At 42.9% G+C, this 23015-nt stretch overlaps 1 protein-coding gene across 25 annotated transcripts in view; it reads left to right on the top strand.

The window, feature by feature from the left end:
* LOC122562121 (receptor-type tyrosine-protein phosphatase delta) overlaps window positions 1-23015 on the top strand; it is a 2484958-nt gene that overhangs the window by 2413758 nt on the left and 48185 nt on the right. For all 25 annotated transcript variants that reach the window (XM_087996666.1, XM_087996678.1, XM_087996656.1 and 22 more), the window contains 2 exons: window positions 3845-4020; window positions 17941-18060. In XM_087996666.1, the coding sequence (XP_087852792.1) occupies window positions 3845-4020; window positions 17941-18060 (296 nt within the window). The remainder of the gene's footprint in view (window positions 1-3844; window positions 4021-17940; window positions 18061-23015) is intronic.

The following is a 23015-nucleotide window of genomic DNA, read 5'->3' as shown; positions in this document are numbered from 1 at the left end:
GCCTCTCCCTATAGCTCAAATCCTCCAACCCTAGCAACATCCTTCTAAATCTTTTCACAGTATTCTTCCAATAGGAGTGAAACCAGAATTGCACACAATATTCTAAAAGTGACCTCACCAATGTCCGGTATAGCCGCAACATGACCACACAACTCCTATGCTCAATATTCTGACCAATAAAGGAAAGCATACTAAACACCTTCCTCACTATCCTATCGACCTGCGACTCCACTGTCAAGGAACTATGATCCTGCACTCCAAGGTCTCATTGTTTAGCAACACTCCCTAGGACCTTACCATTTAGCGTATAAATCCTGCTCTGATTTGCTTTCCCAAAATGCAGCACCTCACATTTATCTAAATTAAACTCCATCTGCCACTTCTCAGCCCATTGGCTCGTCCGGTGTCATCTGCAAACTTGCTAACTATACCTCCTGTGTTCACATTTAAATCATTTACATAAATGACGAAAAGCAGTGGACCCAGCACCAATTCTTGTGGCACTCTACTGGTCACAGGCCTCCAGTCTGAAAAACAACCCTCCACCACCACCCTCTGTCTTCTACCTTCAAGCCAGTTCCGTATCCAAATGGCTAGTTCTCCCTGTATTCCATGAAATCGAACCTTGCTAATCAGTCTACTATGAGGAACCTTGTCGACCACCTTAATGAGGTACATACAGATCACGTCTTCCTCTCTGCCCTCATCAATCCTTTTCATTACTTCTTCAGAAAGCTCAATCAAGTGAGTGAGGCATGATTTTCCACACACGTAGCCATGTTGACTCTCCCTTGCTTTTCCAAATACATGTAAATCTGGTCCCTCAGGATTCCTTCCAACAACTTGTCCACCATCGATGTCAGGCACACTGGTCTGTATTTCCCGGCTTTTCCTTACCATCTTTCTTAAATAGTGGCACCACGTTAGCCAACCTCCAGTCTTGCGGCACCTCACCTGTGACTATGGATGATACAAATATCTCAGCAAGAGGCCCAGCAATCACTTCCTTAACTTTCCACAGAATTCCAGGGTACACCTGATCAGGTTCTGGGGATTTATCCACCTTTATGTGTTTTAGGACAGCCAGCACCACTTCCTCTGTAATATTTTTCAAGATGTCACCATCGTTGCCCCTCATTCTGTATCTTCCAAATCCTTCTCCACAGTAAACACTGATGCAAAATACTCATTTAGTATCTCGTCCATCTCCTGCGGCTCTACACATAGGCTGCCTTGCTGAACTTTGAGCGGTCCTATTGTCTCCCGAGTTACCCTTTTGTCCTTAATGTCTTTATGGAATCCCTTTGTATTCTCCTTAACTTTATTTGCCAAAGCTGTCTCATGTCCTTTTGTCCTCCAGATTTCTCTCTCACGTATACTCTTACTGCCTTTATACTCTTCTCAGGATGCACTCAATCTCTGCTGTAAATACCTGACATATGCTTCCTTATTTTTAACCAAAACTGCAACTTCTCCACTCATCCAGCATTCCCTACACCTGCTAGCCTTGTTTTTCGCCCTAACAGGAATATACTGTCTCTGGACTCTCGTTATCTCATTTTTGAAGGCTTCCCATTTTCTAGCTGTCCACTTACCTGCGAACATCTGCTCCCATTCAACTTTTGGAAGTTCTTGCCTAATACCATCAACATTGGCACTGTACTGAATTTTGCATGTAAAAACACCTTTGGCATTAACTTTAAATCAATTAGCTATTTATTTAACGGCACATTGCATTTATAGAAGAGTATCTTCAATCGCCCTTTAATTCTATGGTCATTAATGAATATTAATCTAAGTCATAAAGCAATTTTGATGTGTTGCATGGATGCAGGACCTCTCTGTGGTCCACAAGACGACAAACTAGGACTGTAGGGATTAAACTTGACAGCATTGAGGGAACATGCTTCTTTACATAGGTGCTGCCGCACAGAAAGTTTTGTCTTGTCTTCTGCTACTTTTCAGGATCTTGTCAACATTTTTAAAGGCTGATTATGTTAAAGAGGGCTTTTATTTGAACTACTTTCTGATTTAAAAAGGGCTGGTTTCTTCCTGTGGATTTTGAGATGATGATTGTCACGATGCAGTTTGGAAACTCTGGCACGATATTCACTTTGGACTAAACTCTATCAAGTCAAGAGAAAATTGTCACACATTGTGTCTCTTCCCTGCATGTAAATTGTAAGCCTGGTTCAAAAATTGGTTTTAATACATGCAGGAATTTTGCAGAGGCATCAACTCTTTTATTTTAAAACAGTTAACGCCAATGTTAAAATCAAACGCAGGTTTACAGTATGAGAACTTCAACCATTCATATGTGAATTTTGACAACCAGCAATCTCCCCTGTAATGTATTCCATAACTCTCATTTGCTGGACAATTTCAATGATTGAATCTATGAAATTGGCTTTCAAAAATGTGCCTGGTGATTAAAAAGCACAGAAAAATATATGCTGTTTGATTTATCTGTCCCTGTCACGATACTCGAAGTAATGCATGGAGATGTGGATGAGGCTTATCGGTGGAAAACATGGGCAGCATCTGTAGCTTGGTACAGCACTGAAAGTTCTTTTTGTGCCAAACAAAACAGACTTTGGCTGCATTTGCTCAAGCTTACTGCCAGCCAGGGAGTTGATGCAAAGAAGCAAAGCCCATTGAGACTGAGACAGGTCAATTTTTTTTGTCTTGCCATACAATCTTTCTCCTTTTAGCCAGGAATCTCTCACAATGGAGCAGACAGCTGTTAAAAAAAATCATAGTCTTATCAAAAGGTTTGTTTTAGATTATTTAAATTTGCAATTTCAATAGAAGTATGTATTGGCTGATTTTCTGTCGGCATGAGGTAGAGCTGACCATATATTTGGAAGGACGTGAAGGCTAAAATTCATCTTCCTTACAGCCACCCCCTCCCCCGCAACCCTAAAATAAATTTGCATCACATTAACTCTTGGCATAGTTTATATGCGGCTTGTGCTGCTATTGATACACACTTTAAGGCAGTGACTGAAGCAAAATGAGACTTCTGCTTAGATGGCATGACCAGGTTTATGCATTTTTTGAAAATAATACCTGATCACTCTTTGTGATGAAGCATCAATGCTTTATGGTGCAGGCAGCATTTGATTGTTGTTTCAGTCTCTGGTCAAATTTGGTCTTCATCCAAAAAGACAGACACTGCACAAGCCCCTGTCGGAGAGAGGTAAAAACAGAAGAGACGAGTTTTTTTGAGTTGAAAGCTACAGCTTCCTTTTGACTGACAAGAAAGAATGTTGGTTCAATGTGGGAGCAGGCTCAAGAATGACTTCTCAGTCACAATGAAAGTATACTGCTCAGATGGGTCTGAAGAACTTTGGGATTACTTTCAACTAAAAATGAGCACCTATCATTGTAAAGGTGATGAAAAATGCTGCAGAGGGAGATAATACTTTATTACTTCCTTTGCAGAAACAGAACAGTCATTTATCTAATAAATCGGGTATGTCGAAAAGTGATACCCTTTGTTCCATTTAGCAAATGATTCCTACTGCAAACCTGCATTTTTGAAGGTGCTGTAGATTGTTGAGATATAATATCAACTGTTGAGTAGACTTCATGTCACTACATTTATCTTTTCTTCGGAATAACATGTGTAAAAATTGCTCCAAAGGTTTTAAATATTTAACCTTTTGAAAGATAGTCTTTAAATTTTCTTATACAGTGTACTCACATTATAAATACATGTCCATTGTCTTGTGAATGTTCTGTTGTCTTATAGCAACATTGATTCCAAGACCAAACTAAAGAAAATGTGTTTTCTGTGGACCTTTTATGACCTATAACATCATTTCCTTAATTCCTTTTGTAGGCATACCAGGAAGTGATTACTCCAATTCCAATTATATCGATGGCTATAGAAAACAAAACGCCTACATTGCAACACAAGGTCCTCTGCCTGAGACATTTGGAGACTTTTGGCGGATGATTTGGGAGCAGCGAAGTGCAATTGTTGTGATGATGACTAAACTAGAAGAAAGATCGAGGGTAAATATTCGATACTTGATGTCATGCATTAAGAGAATTAATGACAAACATGCTATTAACATTAATGTTGAAAATGATATTATTGTTGAACATGCTTATCATATTAGTTATATCCATGTATGTATGAGAGATTATTGTCCTACCATTTGCCCAAGTACCAAACTGCCTCATAAATCAGGCAGCATCCGAGGAGCAGTAAAAGCGACGTTTCGGGCAAAAGCCCATCATCAGGAATACAGGCAGAGAGCCTGAAAGGTGGAGAGATAATGAGAGGAGAGTGGGGATGGGGAGATAGTAGCATAGAGTACAACAGGTGAGTGGGGGAGGTGATGAAGGTGATAGATCGGGGGGAGGTGGGGGTGGAGTGGATAGGTAGAAAAGAAGATAGGCAGGTAGGACAAATCATGGGGACAGTGCTGAGCTGGAAGTTTGGAACTGGGGTGAGGTGGGGGAAGGGGAAATGAGGAAACTGTTGAAGTCCACCTTGATGCCCTGTGGTTGAAGTGTTCCGAGACGGAAGGTGAGGCGTTCTTCCTCCAGGCGTCTGGTGGTGAGGGAGCACCACCTGGTGGTGAGGAGGCTCAGGACCTCCATGTCCTCAGCAGAATGGGAGGGGGAGTTGAAATGTTGGGCCACAGGGCGGTGTGGTTGATTGGTGCGGGTGTCCAAGAGATGTTCCCTAAAGCGTTCTGCTAGGAGGCGCCCAGTCTCCCCAATGTAGAGGAGACCGCATCGGGAGCAACAGATACAATAAATGATATTGGTGGATGTGCAGGTAAAACTTTGATGGATGTGAAAGACTCCTTTAGGGCCTTGGATGGAGGTGAGGGAGGAGGTGTGGGCGCAGGTTTTGCAATTCCTGCATTGGCAAGGGAAGGTACCAGGATGGGAGGGTGGGTTGTAGGGGGGCGTGGACCTGACCAGGTAGTCACGGAGGGAACAGTCTTTGCGGAAGGCGGAAAGGGGTGGGGAGGGAAATATATCCCTGGTGGTGGGGTCTGTTTGGAGGTGGCAGAAATGTCGGAGAATGATTTGGTTTATGCGAAGGTTGATAGGGTGGAAGGTGAGCACCAGGGGCGTTCTGTCCTTGTTACGGTTGGAGGGGTGGGGTCTGAGGCCGGAGGTGCGGGATGGGGATGAGATGCGTTGGAGGGCATCTTTAACCACGTGGGAAGGGAAATTGCGGAAGTCTTGGAGTAGGTGGAGGGCGCAGTGGTAGTCTGGCGCACTTACCTCTACACTGCTGAAGCCAAATGCCAACTCAAGGACACTCTTCCTACTGCCCTCTCGACCATGACCACACCCCCCATCACCAAACCATCATCTCCCAGACCATACAGAACCTCATCACCTCAGGAGATCTCCCACCCACAGCTTCCAACCTCATAGTCCAGGAACCCCGCACTGCCCGGTTCTACCTCCTTCCCAAGATCCACAAGCCTGACCACCCTGGCCGACCTATTGTCTCAGCATGCTCCTGCCCCACTGAACTTATTTCTACTTACCTCGACACTGTCCTATCCCCCCTAGTCCAGGAACTCCCCACATACGTTCGAGACACCACCCACGCCCTCCACCTCCTCCAAGATTTCCGTTTCCCCGGCCCCCAACGCCTTATCTTCACCATGGATATCCAATCCCTCTACACCTCCATCTGCCATGACCAGGGCCTCCAAACCCTCCGTTTCTTCCTCTCCCGATGTCCCCAACAGTACCCTTCCACCGACATTCTCATTCGTCTGGCCGAACTGGTCCTCACCCTTAACAATTACTCCTTCGAATCCTCCCACTTCCTCCAGACCAAAGGGATAGCCATTGGCACCCATATGGGCCCCAGTTATGCCTGTCTCTTTATTGGCTACGTAGAACAGTCGATCTTCTGTAATTACACCGGCACCACTCCCCACCTCTTCCTCGCTACACTGATGACTACATTGGCACCACCTCGTGCTCCCGCGAGGAGGTTGAGCAATTCATCAACTTCACCAACACATTCCACCCTGACCTTAAATTTATCTGGACCATCTCTGACACCTCGCTCCCCTTCCTGGACCTCTCCATCTCCAGTAATGACGACCGACTTGACACCGATATTTTTTACAAACCCACCGACTCCCACAGCTACCTGGATTACACCTCTTCCCATCCTACCTCCTGCAAAAATGCCATCCCGTATTCCCAATTCCTCCGCCTCTGCCGTATCTGCTCCCAGGAGGACCAGTTCCACCACAGAACACACCAGATGGCCTCCTTCTTTAGAGACCGCAATTTCCCTTCCCACGTGGTTAAAGATGCCCTCCAACGCATCTCATCCACATCCCGCACCTCCGCCCTCAGACCCCACCTCTCCAACCGTAACAAGGACAGAACGCCCCTGGTGCTCACCTTCCACCCTACCAACCTTCGCATAAACCAAATCATCAGCCGACATTTCTGCCACCTCCAAACGGACCCCACCACCACCAGGGATATATTTCCCTCCCCACCCCTTTCCACCTTCCGCAAAGACCGTTCCCACCGTGACTACCTGGTCAGGTCCACACCCCCTACAACTCACCCTCCCATCCTGGCACCTTCCCCTGCCAATGCAGGAATTGCAAAACCTGCGCCCACACCTCCTCCCTCACCTCCATCCAAGGCCCTAAAGGAGCCTTCCACATCCATCAAAGTTTACCTGCACATCCACCAATATCATTTATTGTATCCGTTGCTCCCGGTGCGGTCTCCTCTACATTGGGGAGACTGGACGCCTCCTAGCAGAACGCTTTAGGGAACATCTCTGGGACACCCGCACCAATCAACCACACCGCCCTGTGGCCCGACATTTCAACTCCCCCTCCCACTCTGCCGAGGACATGGAGCTCCTGGGCCTCCTTCACCACCGCTCCCTCACCACCAGACGCCTGGAGGAAGAACGCTTCATCTTCTGCCTCGGAACTCTTCAACCCTAGGGCATCAATGTGGACTTCAACAGTTTCCTCATTTCCCCTTCCCCCACCTCACCCCAGTTCCAAACTTCCAGCTCAGCACTGTCCTTATGACTTGTCCTACCTGCGTATCATCTTATCCTCTCCACCCTCCCCTGACCTATCACCTTCATCCCCTCCCCCACTCCCCTATTGTACTCTATGCTACTATCTCCCCACCCCCACCCTCCTCTCACTTATCTCTCTACCCTTCAGACTCTCTGCCTGTATTCCTGATGAAGGGCTTTTGCCCAAAACGTCGATTTTACTGCTCCTCGGATGCTGCCTGAACTGCTGTGCTTTTCCAGCACCATTCTAATCTAGACTCTGGTTTCAATCATCTGCAGTCATTGTTTGTACCTGCCTCATAAATCAGTCTGTCTCAGCACTAATGCATCTAATAATGTTCAATTTATTTAGGATGGCTGCTTGGATTAGCCAGAACACTTTTTAATTTAATTCAATCTTAATGAAAACCAACAAATTTAAATATAGATGCATTATTCTTTGATATGAAAAACAGTGATTATTGAAGTTTGTTTCTGATACCATTTTATGGGAAGAGAGATGAGTCTTTTCCTGGGTGGTATCAAATGTTCGTTGCAGGAGTGGGTGGAGAAATAAGTCTCTGTACTGAGTCTATGAAAATCCAAAACTGATAACCCAGTCTTCTGTTTCGATAGCTCTCTCCACATGTCCATCAGCTTGGAGCTGATTTTCACCATCTGTTGTGCTTCTTTTCAATATATCCAACATCACTTCTTCAAAATCATTGTTTTTCTTCCTCCCCTCCTCACTGTATGATGTTGTCTCTGCTAAGTGTTTCTTGTCTCAGGTGAGATACTCTTGCAAACCTGACTTATATAAGCTTCATTCTCTTTTGTACACGACTTTTCTGGCTCTTTGAGAACTCTCTTTTAGTTTTCCTATTGTGCAGTGTTCTGGCATATTCCAGCAGTGCAACAATTAATAGTTTTCATCTTTATTCCTTTCCAATGAGTAAGACTACATTAATAATTCACACAAATGTCATGAGGAGCTGCTGTAGGCTGGGCAGCATTCCAAGTGTTGATATGTCTGCTTTCCTCCTGTGCCACAAATTTTTATTATGGTGGTGTGGACGCACAGATTGCAAAACAACAACCAGGCTGTTTCTGTAAAAGCTGTTCAGTTTTTAATCCATTTGCAAATCAGATACACTCGCATAGTTTTGATGGTAGACGGGTGAATTTTATGAGGCAGAAAAGGTACATTTTGCTCCTCCCCCTCCCACCCCGCATTCCAAACCCATCCCCTCTGGTAGAAACATGATGTTGCAAACTATATGACATACAAAAGGACTGCTTACTAGTGAAAATATGCTCCAGGAGCCCTGAAAATGCAGAGAATGGGACTTCTAACCCCTCAGAGAGAGAAAGTCCAACCCTTGAAAGCTGCTGGCCAGGGCCTCTGATATTCCCACCACTCAGTGGCAGGTACTACCTGGACGAACAGTAAAACCACAAAGAGCATTGTTGGTATTAGGCTCCGATCACTCACAAGGTCTCTGAACAGAAAGGGATCAGACACTTTCAGGAATGGAGTGGTGTTTGGACGCTGGGCTGGTAGTTTCAAACACAGACTATCATTTTGGGGTGGGGTGGGGTTTGATTTCAAAACAGACTGTATGGCTTCACTCTTGCCCCTTCTTATGTGTTAATAAAGCAGGCTCCTCTCTCTCACCTTTCTGCCCACACCAAACATATTATGGTGAGGGCAACATGATATTCGAGTCAGTTGGCTCAAGTTCAATTGCCCATTAATGATCTTTTTTAAATGGCCTTTTTTTAAAAAAAATCAGTAATAGAGACCATTCACACACTTTATTTTGTGAAACCTGCATTTTGATTCATCAGCATCATTTTCATGCTCAATTTTACGTATGTATCAATGCATTCATGATTTGCAAATATAAAATCTCAGTCAATATTTCTGTGTACACTCCTTCGCCCTCAGAGACTCTGCCACCTACTGAAAAACCATTGTATTTATTCTGTGGCAGAACTTAATAAACCAGAGGAGGGTAATTGACAATAACAACAACATAATCGAGCCACCTCTCACCCTTTCTTGACTGTCTTTTTTGCCAAAGAAAGCCATTGAGGCCAAATCATTGAATGTTTTCATCAAGGGTTTAGATGTACAGAGTCATAGAGATGTACAGTATGGAGACAGACTCTTCGGTCCAATGTGTCCATGCCGACCAGATATCCCAACCCAATCTAGTCCCACCTGCCAGCACTCGGTCCATCTCCCTCCAAACCCTTCCTATTCATATACCCATCCAAATGCGTCTTAAATGTTGCAATTGTACCAGCCTCCACACTTCCTCTGGCGGCTCATTCCATACACGTACCACCCACTGCGTGAAAAAGTTGCCCCTTAGGTCTCTTTTATATCTTTCCCCTCTCACCCTAAACCTATGCCCTCTAGTTCTGGACTCCCCCACCCCAGGGAAAAGACTTTGCCTATTTACCCTATCCATGCCCCTCATAATTTTGTAAACCTCTATAAGATCACCCCTCAGCCTCCACGCTCCAGGGAAAAGAGCCCCAGCCTATTCAGCCTCTCCCTATAGCTCAAATCCTCCAACCCTGGCAACATTCTTGTAAATCTTTTTCAAACCCTTTCATGTTTCACAACATCTTTCCAATAGGAAGGAGACCTGAATTGCATGCAATATTCCAACAGTGGCCTAACCAATGTCCTGTACAGCTGCAACATGACCTCCCAACTCCTGTACTCAATACTCTGACCAATAAAGGAAAGCATACCAAACGCCTTCTTCACTATCCTATCTACCTGCGACTCCACTTTCAAGGAGCTATGAACCTGCACTCCAAGATCTCTTTGTTCAGCAACATTCCCTCGGACCTTACCGTTAAGTGTATAAATCCTGCTAAGATTTGCTTTCCCAAAATGCAGCACCTTGCATTATCTGAATTAAACTCCATCTGCCACTTCTCAGCCCATTGGCCCATCTGTTGTAATCTGAGGTCACCCACTTTGCTGTCCACTACGCCTCCAATTTTGGTGTCATCTGCAAACATACTACCTATAGCTCTTATGCTTGCATACAAATCATTTATATAAATGATAAAAAGTAGAGGGCCCAGCACCGATCCTTGTGGCACTCCATTGGTCACAGGCCTCCAGTCTGAAAAACAACCCTCCAGCACCACCCTGTGTCTTCTACCTTTGAGCCAGTTCTGTATCCAAATGGTTAGTTCTCCCTTTATTCCATGAGATCTAACCTTGCTAACCTGTCTCCCATGGGGAACCTTGTAGAATGCCTTACTGAAGTCCATATAGATCACATCTACTACTCTGCCTTCATCAATCCTCTTTGTTACGTCTTCAAAAAACTCAATCAAGTTTGTGAGACATGAATTCCCACGCACAAAGCCATGTTGACTATCCCTAAACAGTCTTTGCCTTTCAAATACATATACATCCTGTCCTTCAGGATTCCCTCCAACAACTTGCCCACTACCGACGTCACGCTCACTGGTCTATAGTTCCCTGGCTTTTCCTTACCACCCTTCTTAAACAGTGGCACCACGTTAGCCAACCTCCAGTCTTCCGGCATCTCACCTGTGACTATTGATGATACAAATATCTCAGCAAGAGGCCCAGCAATCACTTGCCTCGCTTCTCACAGAATTCTCGGGTACAGCTGATCAGGTCCTGGGGATTTATCCACCTTTATGCATTTCAAGACTTCCAGCACTACCTCCTTTGTAATATGGCCATTTTTCAAGGTGTCACCATCTATTCTATATATTCCATGTCCTTTTCCATAGTAAAGATTGATGCAAAATACTCATTTTAGGGTTAAAGAGATCAAAGGATATGGGGAGAATACAGGAACTGGATACTGCATTGGTTAGTGGGGTAGGTTTGAAGGGCCAAATGAACAACTCCTACTCCTATTTTCTATGTTTCTATTTTTGGTTCAAAGAAAGGATTGGATTCCCTCCAGCAACTATAATTGTTAAAGAAAAGGATAGGCAGATGTGTGATATCTCTAGCCAAGTAGCTTTACTGAGGGCCAACCATTGGGTAATTGAGATTTAATCATTCCAAACATTCCAGAGTTACATGTCCAACCAAAAATAGTGTGCTTACATCTGTGGACTAAATTATCCCAACACTCTTTAAAAAGATGGCCTAAATATAATAAATCGTTTAAACATATGGATACTGTAACCAAGGTCAACTACACCCCCCAGCTACACCTTCCCCACCACCATTGACACATGAGACATACTGGTCTGACCCATTTTGTATAATTCAAAATAGAGGTGCTGTGGATTCATTTCAAGATATTGTTTGTTTTGCTATTTTTTCTCTTATTTATTTTGAAGCATTGAATGAGAGAGCAGATTTCTGAGTCAGCTTCCAAAACTGTTTCCGCAATCCTATGTCCGAGCCAAAATTAGACTCAGTACCATCTGCTTTTATTTATTTGGGTGCTATGAGGCATTCTATCATTGACAGGTATGGGTGAGGTGTCGGAAGACTCGAGGGTGGCAAATGTTGTGTCATTGTTTAAGAAATGCTGCAAGGAAAAGAAAGGAAACTACAGACCAGTGAACCTAACTTAAGTGATGGGTAAGTTGGTGGAGAGGATTCTGAGAGACAGGATTTACTTGCATTTGGAAAGGCAAGGACTGATAAAGGATAGTCAGCGTGGCTTTGTGCATGGGAAATCATGTCTCACAAATTTAATTGAATTTATTTTTCTAAGAGGTGACCAAACAGATAGATGAAGACAGATCAGTGGAAGGTCTTTGACTGGTTAGTAAGGTTAGATCACATGAGATCCAAGGAGAGCTAGGCAATTGGGTACAGAATTAACTTGATGGTAGGACAAAGAGGATGGTGGTAGAGAAACCAAAAGAGAAAATGCTGGAAAATCTCAGCAGGTCTGGCAGCATCTGTAAGCAGAGAAAAGATCTGACGTTTCGAGTCTAACTGACCCTTTGTCAAAGCTCAGGAAAAGTTTGGAGTTAAGGCATTGAATAATACGAAGGATGAAATGAAACTGTGGACCAGGACAGCTTTGAGATAGAGTAAGTCGGTGCTGCTGGAGAGAGGTGTCGAGTGCTTTCATGTGGCGGCGCATGGCCCTGAGTGTGGCTTTTAGGATGCGGCGAGAACAGCAGTTGGAAAAATGTTGTATATCGTGCAAGTACCTATAATCCTGGAGGCTGCATGCAGGGTGGAATTTGAGTTGAAATCCACGTGGAGTAAGTCGGAGGCGAAGACAGTCACTGAGGAAGGAAATATGGGTGTGGAAGCGAGTCTTAGTAAATAGTAAAAGGGCTTTGACAAAGAGTCAGTTAGACTCGAAATGTCAGCTCTTTTCTCTCCTTACAGATGCTGCCAGACCTGCTGAGATTTTCCAGCATTTTCTCTTAAACAACTGCTGTTCTCGCCGCATCCTAAAAGCCACACTCAGGGCCATGTGCCGCCACATGAAAGCACTGGACAAGATTCCAGCGTCCGCAGTAATTTGCTTTTATTTGGATGGTGGTAGAGGTTGTTGTTCAGACTGGAGGATTGTGATGATCAGCATGCCATGGAATAATGCTGGCTCCCATGTTCTTTGTCACTTATATAAATGATTTGGAAAAGAATATAGCAGGCACAGTTAATAAGTTTGCAATGACACCAAATTTGCCGGTGCAGTGGACAGTGAAGAAAGTTATCTAAGACTACAATGGGATTCTGCTCAACTGGGCCAGGGGGCCAAGCAATGGCAGATGGAGTTTCATGCAGATAAATGTAAGACTTTGCATTTTAGGGAGACAGACCAGGGCACGACTTTCACAGTCAATGCTCAGACCTGAGAAGTGCTGTTGAACAGAGAGACTTAGGGGCACAGATACACAGTTCCTTGAAATTGATGTCACAGATTGGATGGTGAGGAAGACATTTGGCATGCTTCCCCTCATCAGTCAGAGCACTGAGTACAGTAGGTGACACATAATGTTATGGCTGTACAAGACATTGATAAGACCACTTTTGGAGTACTGCATACAATTCTGGGCGCCCTGCTATGACAATGATGTTATTAAACTGAAAAAGGTACAAAAAAAATTCAAAGAATGTTACTCAGACTGGACAGTTTGCTTTATAAAGTGAGGCTGAATAGGCTGGGACTTTTTCCCTGGAGGCTGAGGGGTGATTTTTTGGAAGTTTATAAAATCATGGGAGGCAGGATAAGGTGAATAGTCAAGATGTTTTCCCCAGGGTAGGGGAATCCAAAACTGAAAGGCATAGATTCAAGGTGAAAGAGGAAAGATTTAAAAGGGACCTGGAGAGCAGCATTTTCACACAGAAGGTTGTGCATTGACTGAACGTGTTACCAATGGAAATGGAAGAGGCAGGTACAATATTGACATTTTGAAAACATCTGGACAGGTACATGATAGGAAAAGTTTAGAGGGATAGAGGCCAAGCACAGACAAATGGGATTAACTCAATTTAGGAAATCTGGTCAGCATGGACAAGGTGGGCTGAAGGGTCTTTTTCCATGCTGTATGATTCTGTGACTCTATGGATAGTATCCATGATGTACTCTGGATGCTATCATGGTAAAGGTCGTGGGGAATGCATTGCTAATATTAGCTACAAGTATTGGGTCATGATCCAAAACATCAGGCAGCATGGTGGCACATTGATTAGCTCTGCTGCTTCATCGTGTCAGGAACCTGGGTTGAATTCCAGCCTTGTGAGACTGTGTATATTTTGTACGTTCTCTGCAAGGGTTTCTGCCGGGTGTTCCAGTTTCCTCCCTCAGTTCAAAGATGCAAGGTGGATTGGCCATGCTAAATTGCCCCATCCTATCTAGGAATGTGCAGGTAATGTTGGTTAGCCATCGTAAATGTGGGGTGATGTAAAGAGGGTTGGGGGGTTGATTCTGGATGGGATGCGTTTCGATGTGCTGAATGACCTCTATATGCACTTTGGAATTTTATGATGCCTGGCAGCAGTTCAGATGCCATGTTACCATTTTGGAGTGTCACAGCACAGTTATGGGCCTCGCTTAAATACTTCAGTTGAGCACATGTTAAGCAGCATGAATGGATACTCACCAAGGAATAACTATGTCTTAATAGATTAATTGATCATTTATTTCTTCCAGCTGTTCCTGCAGTTTTCTGAGGTTTGTATGATTTCTACAGTTGGGTGAAGCTGGAACAGTCTCTGGGGAGAGATAATCTTTTTGGTGACTTATCAACGTGTACACAGACCAGATGATACTATTTCTTCTCATAAAATGAACAAGAATGAGAGAGCGTAGATTTTAATTGATATGCAAATGAAGCAAAGATATTATGAGGAAAGAAATCTCTTTCACTCAGTGAGTAGTTAGGATATGCATTGCCTGAAAATGTGGTGGAGCCAGGTGTAAATGCATTGGAATTATTTGGATTGAACTAGCGTGCAATTGTATGGTAAAAAAGAGATTGGCACTACATAAATTTACATGTTTGAAGAGCTAGTACAGGTACGATGGGTGAAATGACGACCTTCTACATCATAACAATTCTAAGATATGAGTGCAGTGTATCTTAGATTTCTCTTGACTTTGAGAATAAGCACAGACTTTGCAGTGGGAGGAGGAAGCTTGTCACTAGTGGACAATATCTGCAGGCAATCTTCAGAGTAAGCTAGTTGCTGGAGCAATGTGATCCCTGACCCTCCCAACCACTCTGAACCTCATTTTGTACAGTGTCATCTATTGGCACAAGAGTAGCAGTAAGAAGTTCGCCAGCAGAGAGCTGAGATTGCATCAATGCAGTCTGAACATCCGTTACAGCACGTAGACGAGAAGTGTTACAATTTGTTCTGCAACAGAGTTGCAAAATAGACCATTGGATGCTGCTTCATTGTGGGTACCAGAGCTACACTGACGGAAGTGGCCAGCTGTTTTATGTTGGAAAGGCTGAACCCTTACGTTCTGCACAAATCTCTGGGTGGCATTAGCCCTGAACACACACACACGTCCATGATTTCCTTGTGGTTATTTATGAGTGAAAGTCAAGTTGTATTTGTAACATGGCTCAAAGTGACCAGATAAGATTCATTGAGTTGGCATTACTCTTTTCTGATCTGTAGGATGAGACTTTTTTACTCCAATTTATCTGCTATTTGGATGTTATGTTGGTCCTCATAAATGTCACAGTGTGGAAGACATTTGATTTTAGAATTTTACTTCAGAGAGAGAGGGGGATAACAAGGCTGACTGACCTATCATGACAGATAGATGCTGACTGTCCAACAAGCGTGACAAAGGAAAGCTCATAGACCTGGATAAATCACTACTCTCTTATTTACCGGAAGTTATAACAAAGGCATTTTTCTTTCCACAATGAAGGGCAGGACATATGACTGACATCTTGACCTGCCTCTCTCAAAAGAGAATTATGTAACTCCAGCTTGTACAAATTTAATAAATTATCATTATACAAGTGGTAAGCACATAATGTTTCATGTTTGTTGCAACCCTAAATTCTTTATCTTGAAATATTTGCCTTAAAATGAGGAAACACTTAATTTGATGACGGATATGGGTCATAATTTATCAGCTCCAATCAGAAAACTGCAACACTTGGAAAAAGGTAACTATCCAACAATGATAAATTAATCAGTAGAATTCCTTTAAAATTAATCATTAATTTGTCTTTAGTTCCCTTTTAGTTCAATTTGTAAATTTGTTCTGTTAGAAAGTATATTTGTTCTGTTATAAAATAGATGCACATAATCCACAATATAAAGGAAAGAGCAAGGATAAGTGTATGAAGAGTTTAGAAAATGTGACAATATGGTGTTAGTCTCCATCACAGTGCAGAGGTTCTCAAACCGTTACTTATCAAATATTGCACAGACAGAATGCATTAAATGGCTGTATTGTTAGAATTGAATTGGTAATGTCAAATTGGAATGTTGTGCACAATTGCAAAGAAAAAAAAACAAAGAATATAGCATAAATTATTGCCCACTTCATGCTCAGAACATGCTGACCCTCAATGTTTGTTTTTGCTATTGCCTGAAATCTTCCTGTTACAGGAAGCTGATGATTAACACATTACGTTTTATATTTTTAAACATCTGTAGTGGCATTAAAAAGATATTCCTAAAAAAAACTTTGGTATTATAAATTTAATGGAATTCCACAACAACAGCTCTTCAGCAAAACCTGTAATTCTAGTCATATAATGATAATACTGACCCATTTAACATTTTGCGGGAAAGAGCCTAGTCTATGCATTTTGTCATTTTATTATCCTGAGTGGGTGTGTGATTGAGCTGTTTAGTGCACATTAACTTGAAGATTCATTTGTTCAAACAGATAGCACAGGGTTCCTGAAATCACTGCATTTTTGGATTAATGCTGCTAAGTTTAACATGCACCTCTGGAATATTTTGCATCTTTGTAGTTCAGGAGGTGAACTGTCCCATAGCCAAGTTATGTAGAATTACAAAATGTGAAAAAAAAACGGTGAATGCTGGAAATCAGAAACAAAATCAGAAATTGATGGAAAAACGCAGCAGGTCTGGCAGCATCTGTGGAGAGAAAGCAGAGTTAACGTTTCTGGTCTGATGACCTTTCTTCAGAACTCAGTAGACTAGAAACGTTAATTCTGCTTTCTCTCCACAGATGCTGACAGGCCTGTGTTTCCCAGTAATTTCTGATTTTATTTTATACTTCCAACATGTTTGATAAAGAAGCAGTCATCATGTTGGATGCAGTCTGTTATCACAAAGTGTAAAGTGGAAGTAAATATTTACGGTGAGTAACTTTGTTCTGGAAAGGAGTAGGTTTTCTTTGAGTGCAAGTTCACAGTTTTGCTTTGTACATGCACATTACATTATACTGTAAAGCAAAAAATGTATTTCCAGCTCTCCATCCTGAGTCCATGCAACTAGGCTTCTTTGGATCTTTCAGAAAATGAGAAAGTAGGAACATAAGCAGGCTGTTCGGCTTTTGAGCCTGCTCCACCATTCAGCGTGATCATGGAACTCAATATGCTATTTCTGCTTTCTCCCCACATACTTTGATTCCTTTAGCTCTAAGAACTATAACTTTTCTCTTTCTTGAAAACAATAAATCTTTTGACTTCAGTTGGTTTCTGTGGCAGCGAATTTCATAGACTCACCAGCTTCTTGGTGAAGAAAATTCTCTTCATCACAACCTCAAATAGCCTAGCCTAATCCTTAGACTATGACCCCTGTTCTGGACTCCACAGACATCAAGAGCATCCTCCCTGCGTTCACCCTTATACTCCTCTTTTGAATTTCATAGCTTTTCACTCATTCTTCTAAGCTCCATTGAATATAGACCTAACCAATCCAATCTCTCTCCAAATGTCACTTCTGTCATCTTTGGGATCAGTCCAGTGTTGGTGCCACTTTGGATTTTTGGAAGAATAGACACAAAATGTAAGATGCTATCCCTGTCTAATGACATCAATGTCAGCTCTCACTGACAAGGTGAAAGTTTTGCCAAGGCTTGTGCTTCAGTAAAAACCCCCATATTCCATAACTCGAGGGCCCAAGAACCCTTTACCTTCGGTAGAGTTTAATGTTTGTACTTATGAACCAAGATAAGCACTTTTCTATTCATACCTTCAGAGCCTTTAAATGACAATCAGACAGGAAAGCCTGTGACTTTTAGATAATCCATCTACAACTGGAAACACTCACTGCTGACCAGATTCTTATGGACTGAAAACAGATGATTGACTCTTTCACAAAGTCAGTGTATTCATCACCTTGACTTCAAGTTGATTAACAAACCACAGCAATAAAATGGGAAAAATGTAGTTTATACAAACCATTTATCAGCATTGCTTATTATCTGCAAATATGCCTCTACACAGTAATATACTTATTTTTACAGGTAAAATGTGACCAGTATTGGCCATCGCGAGGAACTGAAACCTTTGGATTAATCCAAGTTACCCTGCAGGATACAGTTGAACTGGCAACTTACTGCGTTAGAACATTAACATTAGACAAGGTATGTATTTTTTATTTTGCTCTTTTAATGGCTTTTTGTTCAATAATAATTAATCTCCTTTACAGTTACAACATTTATATTCTATCGTATTGCTAATTTAATGAATAACTCCAGCTGCTGCCCGAAATGCTCCCATTTTCCTTCACTGAAAACACAAATCAGCATAACGTCTCATAAGACATTGCAGTGCAGTACTCTATCCCAAGACCATTTGGTAGAAACTTAGGGGATGAGACTCCCAGATGAAAAGTTGAGAGCTTGCTGACATGCTTGGGCCAAGTCTATCGTGCAGCAGTAAAACACTGTGAGTGAGAAAATCGAGCCTCCTTATACCTCTCACTGGGGAATGCCATCTCCTGGCAAGCTGACATTCTATCTGATCCACAGTGGGCACTACCAGAACTGCAGACAAGTTGTGCAAGAGACCCCAGGGTTCTCTCCTAATCCAGGTATGCCTTGGGGAATTTGGGCAGAGCCTGATTCCCATATCTGGCGGGAGGAGGGATGAAGTGTGGTATTCATACTTTAGACAAGTAGGAAGAGAAAGGGTTGCTGATTTTTAGATTAGATTACATTACAGTGTGGAAACAGGCCCTTCGGCCCAACAAGTCCACACCGACCCGCCGAAGCGCAATCCACCCATACCCCTACATTTACCCTTATACCTAACACTACAGGCAATTTAGCATGGCTAATTCACCTGACCTGCACATCTTTGGACTGTGGGAGGAAACCGGAGCACCCGGAGGAAACCCATGCAGACACGGGGAGAATGTGCAAACTCCACACAGTCAGTCGCCTGAGGCGGGACTTGAACCCGCAGGGTCAGGTGAATTGGCCAAACTAAATTGCCCGTAGTGTTAGATAAGGGGTAAATGTAGGGGTATGGGTGGGTTTCGCTTCGGCGGGTCGGTGTGGACTTGTTGGGCCGAAGGGCCTGTTTCCACACTGTAACGTAATCTAATCTAATCTAATCTAATCTAACCCGGGTCTCAAGCGCTGTGAGGCAGCAGTGCTAACCACTGTGCCACCGTGCCGCCCACACGGTTTCTTGAGTATTTGTGGCCTGGGAAGGATGGGAGGCTTGATTGGGGGAAGGGGCTTTTGGCAGGGAGTGGTTGGGCGATAGGCAAAGGCCCAACCAACAATAACTCTGTGCTGCCTTCTCACTGTTCTGAAAAGTTTGCCAAAAGCAGTAGGTCATTCCCACTTGCCTGCCACAAGAAACTGTTTTAGAGTTGAGAGTGTGGTGCTGGGAAAGCACAGCAGGTCAGGCAGCATCCGAGGAGCAGGAGAATGGACGTTTTGGGCATAAACCCTTCATCAGGATGGAGGACTTACGCACGAAACATCAATGCTCCCGCTCCTCAGATGCCCCCTGATCTGCTGTGCCTGTCCAGCGCCACACTCTCAACTCTGATCTCCAACATCTGGAGTCTTCACTTTCACCTACAAGAAGCCATTTTACACATGTTTAATCTACCTGTTAGGATTGGTGGTAACACACATATGGAGCAAGTGAACCTTGATATCAGAACATTTGGCCAGAGCTAGAGACACTACTATTGTCCCAGATGGGCCATTCTGACAAATATGTTCGAATGTGGACCGTGTAAATATTTTCCAGTCAACCTGCTCAGAGATGCTATGACATATTTGGATAGGTGGACCTTGATCATGGCCTCAGGGCCTGGAAGTAGGGAGACTGTCACCATGCCACAAAAGCCCCTCAAATGTGGACAGTGTAATATTGCAGTCAGTGAGCTACTAACGAGCTCAACTGACCCATAATTATTTATTTCCATATCTCGGCAGTCTGCTGGTTTTAATGTCTGCCTACCTTCTGTATTCTGGAAAGTCAACTCAGTGATGACTGAGGTGGTGGTGGGCAGGCCACCCAATTGATTATGACATGTCCCACCACCCATCACCCAAAAGGCATCTGGCATTATCTGGCAGGATAATATCCTGCCTCACGGACGCTTCAGCCTTGACAGTAGCCATTATTCAGGTACGGAAGTCCCCGAGTGGAGGAGAAGATGTTAGCTTAGAGCATCATAGAAACCCCACATTGTAGAAGCAGACCATTTGGAGTCCCTACTGACCCTCTGAAGAGCATCCCACCTAGGCCCAACCCCTATCTTATCCTGTAAGTGTGTATTTTCCATGGCTAATTCATCTAGACATCTTTAGACTGCAGGGGGAAGCGAGAGCACCCAAAGAAAACCCATGCAGATATAGGGAAAGTGTGCACTATTCCATACAGCCAGTCACTCAAGGGTGGAATTAAACCTGAGTCTATTGCACTGAGGCAACAGTGCTAACCACTGAGCTACTGTGCCACCATCGTTTCATGTTAAGTAACAACTGCCAGACATGGGAGCAGAAGGACATATTAATAAAGGATGCATTCGGGGCTGTAATGCTGTAATACTGTTTCATGCAGAAAGTGTGTGATAATCAGGGGAAGCATTCTCATCATTTTAGAGGTGAGCTCAGTGCTGTCAAATTGCAGGTTCCTGCACAAGAAGGAGCTGAGTGAGCTGTTGGCCTCCTTTGTTCATAAATATTTGTTCAAAGAAGTTATTACACACCCTCTGGAGCTGGTGGGACTTTAACCTGGGTCTCCTAGCTCAGAGACAGGGACTCTACAACTGCACCACAATAGCTGTCCAAACAATTTAAAATATTTTCTCATCAGCCAGTTCAGAGATTTCACTACACATCCCTGGAGCAGGTGAAACTTGAACATGGCTCTCCTGGCTCAGAGGATAGACCACACTGCAACATGAGCCAATCTCTCTAGTTTATAGGTATTTTCTCATCAACCAGTTCAGTGATTTTATTACACAACTCTAGAGCAGGTAGAACTTGAACCCAGACCTTCTGGATCAGAGGGCAGGACACTACCACCGTATCACAAGCAGCAATTTCCCTCGTTTGTACACCACAACACAATTACATGGCTTGTTTCTGTAGTTATTGTCATTGTCGAATATGCTCCACTGTACTACAGTCCCATATTGAAGTGTTTGGATGCAGTGGGAGGTGGCCAGTAATTGTGCAATTCTACAAGAGGGATTTTTAGTCTCATTTTTGTATACACATTGAACTTTTAAGACTAAAATATTGAAAGAAGGAATTTTAAACCCAAGCTTTCTGAAGTCATGTGATTATTAATGGGTTATATTCCTCTCTCTATGCATTCGTTGCCAGGATTTAGATATCATGACTGTAACAATCTAGTGTGTATAGAACAACCTTATTAGTTGCAGATGCCTTGTTTTGGAGCACAGAAGCATTGTATCATTGTAATATCCCTATTGCATGTGAGGACAGGTATATTTCACTAAGGTGGACTTATCCTTCACATTTGGATTAAAAGTTGCTTGTATTTTAAGAAAAGTAGTTTATCTCCAACTCAGTAATGATTCCACTACAGATCTTTAATCGTTGAGAGAATTGAGAATTATGGGGAAACAGCAGGAAGATAATGTTGAGGATTATCAAATCAGCCATGATGTTTTGAATGGGGACACAGTGTGGATGGAGTTTGTTCACTATCAAAAGTGAGTTTCAGTCTCCCTAGTTGATGAGCATCCATAATTTATTTCAAAGAAGTGCACTACCTAGATTTACTCCTGAGAAAATAGACACATTATCACAGATTTGTGCAGATGCAAGAATGCCAAATTTTAAAAGGAACAACAACACTGCCAAAAAGGGTTTTAATTAATTGAGGGGCATACTTTGATTGGTGAAAGCATTGCTTTCGCGCATACACCAAAGAGTAGCTGGTCCCGAGCTTTTGTTTGACAAGTTGATTCCAATTGGTCATGGAGTCACCATGATGAGTGCAGTTGGGTTTGGTTCTTTCCCAGGCTTTTGTTTGATTGAAGCGTGTGCAAGGCCTAGATAAATTCCTTCTTCCTTTTGGTGACCAGGCCCCGTTCATGAACAGTGCATAAAACCATTGTGAGCCCAGTTGATGATGTTAACTCTTAAGTCATACCAAACAGCACAGTTTTTCAGCTGAGTACTGGCAGGACTGAACCATCCCAGGCTTGCTGAGCATAAAACACACCATTCAATATTAAGTGTGATTCTGTGACTAGGCAGCACGAACTGAACAATCCCGAGTGCACTGAGAAGTACATAATAACCAACTTAAGAGGCTTACTTACATCCAGCCCAATCCTCTGAAGCTAAAGACAAATTATCGAGCATTGTTTCTTTCAATCAAGCAAAGGTTTGAGAGATCAGTGTTCCCTGGTGTATTCCCTGTGACAATGCCTCAACCAGTTAGAATCTAATTGTCAGCTAGTCAACATCTTCTTTCTCTCATATATTTATTTTCCCATTGAAATTTTGAATGATTGCGTCTGTCCTGAATGAGTGCAAGATAAAAAACTTTGTCAGTTTTTTGCAGCAACTTTAATGCTCTGTATTGCCAAGCAACCAGGTTAAATCAGTTAGCTTCTTTACTAGTCAGCAATTCTATGACAAATTATTTTCCTGGTTACGCTTAAGAAAAGGGTTAAACCCTCATTCTTCTTCTGGATATCTCTGAAAAACCTGGTCAAAGTAGCATGTACCTGTTCTCATGGAATGATACTGAAGACAAGGTTAACACAGAACTTCTGTATCTGAGCCAGATGTGAATCATTTGAAGGAGGTGTCTCTCTCAATCAAAGATGCATACCACTGCAAGAACTGTGACCACAGAAATGCTTTCATCTAATTATTTTCTTTGTATATTTCCATGCTCACATTTTGGTTCATTAGAAGAACAGTACATTACCGCAGTCTGACATCTGCAGATCAGATATCTCCATTTGCTCTGTTTAGATTGGATTTGAGGTAAAAAGACAGAAGGCAAACATACATTTCATTCATTAAAACAACGAGCAATGTAATTTGATCTGTGAATACCAGGCACCAGAAAATTATTATGT

The sequence above is a fragment of the Chiloscyllium plagiosum genome, unplaced genomic scaffold (assembly GCF_037043375.1).
Source record: "Chiloscyllium plagiosum isolate Xiang-an unplaced genomic scaffold, Cpla_swu_hap1 HiC_scaffold_2, whole genome shotgun sequence".
In the NCBI taxonomy this organism is placed as follows: domain Eukaryota; kingdom Metazoa; phylum Chordata; class Chondrichthyes; order Orectolobiformes; family Hemiscylliidae; genus Chiloscyllium; species Chiloscyllium plagiosum.
The sequence above is the reverse complement of the archived record's forward strand: the minus strand, read 5'-3'. Positions and strand labels throughout refer to the sequence as shown.